Raw genomic sequence first — 9,633 nt, forward strand, 5'->3', positions numbered from 1 at the left:
AAACTCTATAGCAATTAACCCACGCTCCATAGACTTTTACGAAAAAGACCCTAAATTTCCTAAAATTATACCCGCAGCTCGAAACTTTGCAGAAAAGGCCCCTCAAATTCATGACGATCAATCCATGGCCCCTGCATTCTAACTAAATAATAATACACTAAAGTTTTTATAAATTAATCCATAGCTTAAAATTTCGCGAAAAATATTTCCAACCTTCGTACCAATCACTAGGCTACAGATCGCACGGCAACGCCGCGCCAGTCTTTCAGTCCTGGGCCTATTTCGAGGGCCGTTCTGCAAACGAGCCCTTGCGAATTCCCGTCAAATTTCGGACCTGCTCGGGTGGGGCCTGTCCTCCGCGGTTGGTGGGAAACGGTTTCAACTTCCAGCCGTACCTCTGCAACTGCTTCGTTGGGCATCCTCTTCTGCTCTCTCGCCTTCTTCCAATTTCAGCGTTCCTCCCAGATGGGTATCTAGGGGGCATGCGCTGGATAACTCATGGATATCATAATTGCCTCATGGGCAAATTGATATTCTAAGCACGCCTTCGTCAGGTTTTCCTTTGGGTGTTGCATTGCTTGAAAGCTCACCGTGTTTAGGTCAAATCAGTCGATTCTAGTCTGCAGATTGTGAATTGCAGTTTTCAGATCACTGCAATCTCCAAGCCAGGGAGAAGGGGTAGCCGATTCTTAGATTGAAGATCGTAGGGCAAGCTAAAACAAAACAGAGCATTGGATTCAGAGCGGATTCTTAGATTGCAGATCGGTGACTTTTGTGCAAATTTCTGAATGGCTTTTGTAACGATTTTGGACTTTTGGGTGCAGACATCAGATTTGGAGCAAGGATTTGTTCGATCACCTGGTACATGGAGGCAGAAGCCACCTTCGTCCTGCAGATTGGCAAGTGATAAAGTTCGTGGAATTGTGTTGGTGGCTAGATGCATCTGGTGGTATACTACTGTGGCGGCGTCTTGGCCTACAGCAACCTTGGTGCATTGTTTGGTGCTGGTCGTTGCGAAAGAGTAGACCAGGCCACGATCCATCGATCTTCACCTACTCTCTCCAAAAGAAGTGCTAATTGATGTGTTCCATTTTCCTTCGAAAAATTGATGCTTTCCAACCAAAATAGTTTTTTGTTCTTGAATTCACGCGAAGTTTGGCTTTGGCCACGGGTTATCGTCTTGTGAGCGTTCGAGACACAGGGCCGGAAGAACGGAGCTGCCAAATTCATGACCTGCGGAAGATGTCATGCCATCGAAGGGATAACGCGGCATGGCGCGGGCGGCAGCACCATGGCAGCTGGCATCTGGCAGCGGCAAGTTTCGCCCGGTACGCGGCGTTGGCCGTGGGCATCGATGCGTCTGAGGAACCGGTGCTCTCTCCTTTCCCGAAAGGTCAGCCAGTTAGGCCATCCCGAGGTCGAGAACTTGCTTTCTGCGAATAAACACTTCTTTTCATGGAGGATTTTTGAGCTGTTGACCGTGCGTGCAGCGTGCTGCTAGAAGCTACTTTTCCACCATGAGAAGCTGACAGCGACGCCTCATGCGTGAGTACGCCGCCGCATCGAGAGGCAGCAAGCGTGCGATTGCACGAAGCGTCAGAGCCCACCAGCAGATCGCAAGAAGCGCGAGCAGGGCTCGCTGGAAAATGCCCCCAAAATGAAGTATAGTCTCACTTTCACTTCACCAGGATAAATTACAGCCGTGTGAAAGGATCGTGGCCCAAGAAGAGAGTTGAATCGAGATTTTTTCAAAATTCTATCTAGTCCTTAACCTAGACTAATATTGTTCAATCTATAAATTTGAAATCTAGTAACTAGAGCATGCTAGCAAAATATTCTTAGGTAGGTAAACACACTATCATGATCATTTTGTCTAAAAAATTTCACACTAGCAAGATTAAACCTAAGCAAAAGATCACACTACCATGCAAGTTGTCCTAGTCAATCTACAAACAATCAAAAGCAAGAATAACAACAAAAGGATTTAATTGCTTGAAATAAAAGTAAGAGACACGAGACAACCGGATTTTTCCCGTGGTATCGAGGAGTTGACGCTCCCCCTAATCCACGTTGGAGCACCCACACAAAAAGGGTATAACTCCCTTGCTTCACCAAGGAGCAAGTGATCACTAAGAATGCTCCTTCTCCATCTCCGGAACGGCGAGCTTCACACCGTGTACAATCTTCTTGTCTTGGGGCTCCCACAAACTCCAAGTGATCACCAAGAATCTCTCGATCACCAAGACCGGCTAGTGCCGTCAAACACCAAGAGTAACAAGCTCCTAAACCTTCACTTGACCTACACTCAGTTGACCCTAACTCAAGCACACTTGCTACACTTGCAAAGGATGAATTCTTCAAGGTTGAATCACAAACAATGTACTAGATCTTCTCTCTTTTGCTCAAAGTACTTTCTCTTCTTCTCAAGGGTGGCCTTAAGTATTCAGGGTGTCAAAAGGCAACTGAAATGAGCCAGGGGTGCCCTTATATAGAGTGGAAAGAGTTACATAGCCGTTGGAAGTCGACTGCAGAAAAACCGTGACCACCGAAAGAACCGACGGGATAGAAAGTATAAATATCGGTTCAACCGGTCTCTTGTGTCCAATTAGTAGCCGTTGGAGTTCTGACACAATACCCAGGCTTGCGTCATTGCACCGGTGCATGCTCTGTAGGGTCATCGGTTCAACCGGTGCTGAAGAGATTTACTGATCAACTCAAACAAGCGTTCTGGAACATAATACATCCAATGCACCGGTGCTTTTCTTGGAACCATCGGTTCAACCGGTGCTATAGAGATTTCTGATTTGATTTCTGCTGGCATCCAGAGAGATAAACCGACAGGGCGTCGGAACTTCCGTCAAGCATCGGATGCTCCGATGCTATGACATCGGTTAAACCGGATGCTCCGATGCTATGACATCGGTTAAACCGGTGCTGCTGTTTTTCTTCGTTTTCAACTGAATTGACTTGGATTTGAACGTAACTTTGATTGTTTCTTCTTCCAAGCGTTGTGTTAATTTCTATTGACTATCTTGGGCTGTTTTTGAGCGAGTGTGCAAGATTTCTAAGGCCAATTCAATTTTGGTCAAGCTACTAACTCATGAACCCCTCTTAATAATACGGTCAAGAACTAAAAACTATAAATCCTAGCTAAATCAAGTGTCATTCATCTCCTTGTGACACTTGAGACTAGAAATGTCCTTAATCTATAAAAAAAGAGTCCTTGGCACGCATGGTTGTTCCGAATTGAGTGGTCTCTTTTCATATTTCATATGGGACTAATTTAATCATTAATTTTTCTTTCAAAACACACGTTAGTCACATATAAGGATGGATTCGGATGTCTATTCGAATCTCAGATTTTTGGTCATTTTTCTTCGATTATGGACAAATAAGATATAGAATTTACTATGTAAATTCATAGCCTTGTATTTAACATTGATCTTGTAAAGATTCATAAAAACTAAACATCAAATTTATCATATATATTCTCAAATAATAGATATAAAAATTCGAATACGGATCGGATACGGATACGAATCTTTTTTCACCTTTTTAATTGTAGGGAGCAAATAATACATAAAAAAATTTATACAAAATTTTATTCTTATGTGTAATAATATGCTTGATAATATAAAAAAAAGATTAGCATAAAATTTTAAGCATATCTATTTTAAAATATCAAATTTGTTCTAAGAATTCGGATGTTTAGATCCATCCCTAGTCACATATAGTTGTCATTAATCACCAAAACTTACCATTAGTATGGGTCTAGATGCAATTCACCGTCCAATCTCGCGCAAGAAACGGTCGTCCAAGCACCACGCCCGCGATCTGCGACTGCGATTTACAAGCGGGTTCGTCAGTGGTGGTTCGCGACCTGGCCAGTTTGGTCACGCTCGCTGGTTCTGCTGCAGCCGTGTGGGTCCATGGCCGCCGCTGCCGGGAGTCTGGACGGGACGCCTCCACCATCACGAGCGGCGCGGTGGCCGTTCCGAGGCCAACTGCGTTCCGAGCAAAATCAAAGCGACCGAGGCCGTGGCCGCGTTCCTGCTCGCGGAGGCGCGACGTGGGTTCGTCATTTTGTTGCCGGCGCCGCCCTAACGGAGGGAAAGCCGGAGAGGGTGTGGTGCCACCCGTGCCGGCGAGCACGAGTACTCTGCCGCCGTACGGGCACTGCCCGCGGGTGAGGGGACACCGTCGAGTGTCAGGCACGAGCTGTTCCAGACTTGCAGCACCACAAGTGTCGGACGGAGGCCATGATCCCCCTTGCTTAAGCATTTGAAACGTCGCTCGCAGTCTGGCTGACTGGGTGTCGTCTGTATCGTGCCGTAGGATATATGAAGGCTGTGGGCTGCTCCATTCTAACCTGAATGGTGAATGCTATGGCTGCGGAATGCAGAATGCACATTTGAAGCACCCGCTCACAGGCTGGTTGCTCCATTCTAACCTGAGACTCTGAAGCTGAACATTTTTTTTTCCATTTACTTCTAGATGAGACGAAGAACAAGAAGGCAAGTACGAATTGAAGTAGAGAAGAAGCATCGATACATCGCGGAACTCAACGACAGCACAGGACTACAGGACACCGGACTGGATCGGCACACCGCCACCTCCTCTTGTGCACCCAACTGAACGGCCCGAGAATCAATGAACCGGCGCCGGAGGAGCGCGTGCACGCACCAGCAGCCGCTACCACCACACGCGGTCATCCATCCCCTACGCGCCGTACTTGTAGGTCCCGATGTCCTCCGAGATCATCTCCAGGTTCCTGGAGGCGACGGCCATGGACATGGCCCGCCGGTGGCGCCCCGCCTGCCTGGCCGCCTGCAGCTCGGGGGCGTCCGCCGCCGCGGGCTTCCGCTGCTCGACGCCGCCCTCGGCCACGGCCGCCGGCACGTCCTCCAGCGCGAAGTTCTCCGGGAGCACGAACACGCTCTGCGACGCCCGCCGCTGGTGCCTGCCCGCCCTCTGCGACATCTTTTCTTTGCAGCTGGCTCGGCCTCGTGTGGCTGTCGCGCTAGGCAGAGGAGGAAAGAGGGCTCGAGCTAACCTGCTTGTGAGCTGAGCTGAGGAAGAACTGGCCGCTATAAATAGCCTGCCCGGCGCACACTCGGGACCGGAACGAAGGCAAATGTTTTTTTTCCACGATCAGCTGATGAGCATCTCGCCAGTACAAAAATTGTACAGTAACTGTACGCTCACACCGCCGACCTATGCGTTTACGGATCTGACATCCTGACAGTTCCTGCTTCCCGAGGGCGCTGACTTGCGAAAGATGCATGTGCACTTGTGCAGACGTGCGTCCGCATGGCCCTGCCGCATTTCGTCAGGGATTATTGGGTCGTCCCTGATCCATCGCGAGAGGACATGGCGTCTTGCTGAATGGGTTGGGTGCTCACCTGGCGCCTCATCAGGATCTACATCAGCGCGCGGCCTCTGCAGCCATGGCTGCTGAGATCAACTTGGGCATGCACACTGCGATCAACTTGGCACGAGCTGTCTGCTGACTTGCCTGGAGCGCGTAGGGGAGTACAAGTTCTACGATGTCTCCAGGAAGCTTCCTGCTTGGTAAACAAATGGTATTCGCGAAGCGTATGTACTGGAATCTTAGGACCGGGCTCGCCAATTTTATTGGGTCAGTGCTGCACTCATGATCCCTTCTGCGCGTTGTTAACTGAGGCCCACGTGCAAACCGAAAGAAGGAATCCGCCAACGAAATCAATCACAGAGTAATCACACCAGTAATAATGTTCATAAAGTATGCCGGTACGGATCGAACTCCTGCCCTAACTGTTTCTTATTGGAGGTTTTCCTGAATAAAACTAGCTCGATACATCGTCTATTCCAGATTTTCAGTACTAGCAAATCTGCAATCGATGATTGAATGTATCCTGCATTCAGTTTATATACTCTATACTCTATTATCACAAACGGAATCTTTTGTTTTTCTTGTTGTTTTCTTTTCTATATGTTCTATATATACTAGGTGCTACAGCCTGATCGGGCTGGATGCTTATGCAACCAGGGAAAAAAAAAGATTGCGAGGGCCAGTAGTGTTTAACTGTTAAAGATGGCACCCGTGCACGTTAGTAGATTCCAAAATCCTGGCCCTCGTGTCCAGCCTCACATGGGCTGCTCTGCTCACATGGCTGCATCGACCGACCGGGGCATGATGAGCCCACGCTCGCGCACAGAATTATTGGTGTCGTCCCTCCGCTCGTGTGCGCGTCGCCAAAATGGTTGCTGCCGGAAAACGAACGAAATTTTGCAGAAAATGTGCGGGCATATGTAAAAGAGATGACCACCTTGGTAAAGCAGCGTCTAAACGCTCATGATCTCGACGATCACCTTGGTAGGACCACTTGCAGTGCCAAGGATGCAAATTTCATTTTTCTTTGGGTTATTGTCTCGACTGGATGCTCATTTAATTCTACCATTCAAGATTAAAAAGAATAGAAAATATGATGGAAATATTCCAACAAAGTCACCCAGAACTTGGACTAAAATCTAGCCCGAGTTGTCCAGTAAGCCCATTCAGTAAGATGACCTGGCAGGGAGCCGGAGCCCATTTAATATAAACTATAGTCCATAGGCTTAAAATGGGCCTCAAGCTTTTGTATCAAGTTCTGGCCCTTCAAGCCTACATACGGCATACCGGACCCGTCAACACAGAGGCAAATCAAATCATCACCGTTGCATCAATATCCAACCACGCGCTGGCAGTTCCTCCTCAAACCCCTCGTGGAACCCTACTGCGCCGCTTCCTCCTCGCGACTTCGCCGCCGCCGCCGCCGCCGCCGCGGCCAAAGCTCGAGTCACTCTCAGGAGGTATGTTTTCCCCACTTAATGCATGATTTTCTAGCCTGTGTAGGTTCGTATTTCAGTAGGGACTATGTAGGTTACCTTAGATAATAAATAGGTGGCAACATTGTTGGCTCGATTTGTAAAAGTGTGATTATCCTATTCAAAGGCGGGTCTAAATTGTAAAATTACCCAATCCTCCATATTTTTTGGACGTTGATCCAATAATTCAGATTGAAGTTTTCATAGTTTGCACGGAGAGGTTGGTTTGCACCTGATATGTTGCCAAATAATTAACGTTTAGGACAGCGACACGGTTTCCAAAACACAATTTTGACTTTTTATTTCTCTAAAAATATTTATCAAAAAATAATATATGTATACTTTCATAAAAATATTTTTCAAGACAAATCTATTCATATAATTTTTACATTTTCAAACTCAACAACTCTCTCAAGTCTCGCTCGAGCAGCGACCAAACCGCCGGGTGGGGATGGGGATGGCGACGCCCCCGTCCGCCGGAGGAAGGAACAGCCCCTCAAGACGGGAGAGGGCGTGGCATGAGAGAAAGATCGATCGAGCGTGCACACCCAAATGCGTTGCGCGATGCGGATCGGGCTGACAGGGGCGAGTCACCAACCGGGGTCGCGCGGGCATCTCTCAAAGTCTGAAGAAGAAATCACAGCCGGAAATTAACCCCGCCTGCCGACAACCCCTTCTAGTTGATCAGAGGCATGTATGTTTTATTGGCTTAATGTATTTGTTCTGTGATGTGGTAACATTCCATGTTTGCGCGTGCAATAATAAGCCAGTAACATATGAAAGTTGGTCTGCTCAAATTATGGTCTCTAGCAAGTTACTCATTTGTCTATGTACTGTGATTAGAACGAGTTTCAGTACTTCTAATCTGCATTCATTCTTACCTACACAGCTTTGAATACCATACTAGCCCTCTGTTGCTGTGACACTGGGGTTCAATTCATGAACTTGTTTGTGGTTTTGGCACTTCTGTATTAGTAAACGAATATGAGCCTTAACTCTTCCATTTCAGTTCTTTTCTAACGCTGATTTAATAGTGTTGTGTTGCAGTCTGCTGCTTCTATTACTTAAGTTTTGGCCAACAGAAATGGGTTTTAACTTTTAACTCTCTTATGTCAACTTACTTCAGTATCAGTTGTAGCTCAGTATGGTTATCTATTTATCAAGGTTTTATTTGACCCTGAATCTACTATTTTTTGACACTTCGATTGGTTTTATTTATTTAGAATGGTTCCACTCCTAAGCTGCCTTTACAAATTTTTTGACCCCGTGTTCTGCAGGTAAGGTCATTATGGTTAGAGTCAGCATTCTCATTGATGCTCTGAAGAGCATGTACAATGTTGAGAAGTGGCAAGTCACGATTAGGCCGTCATCCAAGGTCATTATCAAGTTTCTTATGGTCATGCAGAAGCATGGTTAGTTACCGATTGCTTATTATAGCATGTTTTACTTCTCATGGAGGATGTAGTCCTAATTGTTCTGTCTACATCGGTGAGTTTGAGTATGTGGATGGTCACAAGGCAGGAAAAATTGTGGTTGAACTGAATGGTTGAATGGTAGACTGAACAACTGTGGTGTCATCAGTCCTCGCTTTGATGTTGGAGTGAAGGAAATTGAGGGATGGACGGCCAGGCTGCTTCCATCTTGTCAGGTCAGTTACTTACAACTCAAATTTGCAGTTTGGTTACATCGTGCTGACTACATCTGCTGGCATCATGGACCATGAGGAAGCCAGGCGGAAGAATGTTGGTGGCAAAGTTCTCGGCTTCTACTAAGAAGGAAATTTTGCATGGACCATCAGTTTTTTTTTGTCTGAATAGCTGGAGACATGGAACTTATGAAGAATCATCATGTTTGCTATATTGTTCTGGTTTGTGATATGTGAGGGTAGTTGAAGGCTCGCTTGTCAGACACCAAAATGAGCACAGCTTATATAGTTGGCAGTTGTATTTTAATCGAATTAAGCTTTGATACTTTTTCGTGGTGTTGCCTATCACCAAATATGCCCTTTCGGCTCATGGTAATTCTGATGTGTATGTTCCCAAGTGCCAGTGAAGTTTCTTTCACTGATGTGAATAACTTGGATAATATGGATGCTGCCGAATTGTAGCTCATGGAGCACACTTGATGTGGAATTTAGGAGAACTCTTTGCTACAGTGCACACGAATTACGATTCTCTTGTATATACTGTTATCACCGAACGTATTGCAGAAATGCAGGGCATATGCATCAGATACACCAATTAAGATAAACCTTCGCAAAGAGCACAACGTTTCTACTAGCTCACTGCAAACGAGTACACACTGGCCTCCTTCCAAAAAAAAAAAGTACACACTGGCCTGCACCACATGGAGTACTTCACTAATACTGATGTTGCATTTCTATGGTGACTCGTGAGAACCCCGGTGATACACGCGCTCGATTACCATCTTCCTGCGGAGGAGGAGGATCTGCCAAAGATGTATAGTTGCCCTACATGCCCGAGCACCAGCTGCACAATCTCCACTGCGCCACCGTCACCGTCGCCACACGCCGCCGTGCGCGCGGTCGCCGCCGATGGAGCCGAGGGAGAGCTCAGCGTGAGTTACATGGCAGCGGGATCAGGACAATGTTGGGGGTAGAGACTAGAGAGGGACACCCCGGTGAAGGGTCCTCCATGGAAGATGTTGGATGAGGATGCATATATAGAGAGCCTGAGGCTTTGTTCCGGCGAGTGGAAGCTTAGGTGGTGGACGGCCTTTTTCGCGGACCTGAATGTGGCATCTTCCTTAGCATATTCTTGAGCACAT

At 46.9% G+C, this 9,633-nt stretch overlaps 1 protein-coding gene and 1 pseudogene across 1 annotated transcript; one reads left to right on the forward strand and one right to left on the reverse strand.

Moving 5' to 3' along the window:
* Positions 1-4,459: 4,459 nt before the first annotated feature.
* LOC120708593 lies at positions 4,460-5,076 on the reverse strand. Its single transcript, XM_039993948.1, has one exon. It carries the CDS (start codon positions 4,978-4,980, stop codon positions 4,720-4,722), a length of 261 nt encoding a protein of 86 aa, XP_039849882.1. The 5' UTR covers positions 4,981-5,076; the 3' UTR covers positions 4,460-4,719.
* A 2,185-nt stretch (positions 5,077-7,261) lies between these two features.
* Positions 7,262-9,158, forward strand: LOC120708594 (annotated as a pseudogene).
* Positions 9,159-9,633: the final 475 nt, after the last annotated feature.

Source organism: Panicum virgatum, chromosome 5K (genome assembly GCF_016808335.1).
Source record: "Panicum virgatum strain AP13 chromosome 5K, P.virgatum_v5, whole genome shotgun sequence".
Taxonomy (NCBI): domain Eukaryota; kingdom Viridiplantae; phylum Streptophyta; class Magnoliopsida; order Poales; family Poaceae; genus Panicum; species Panicum virgatum.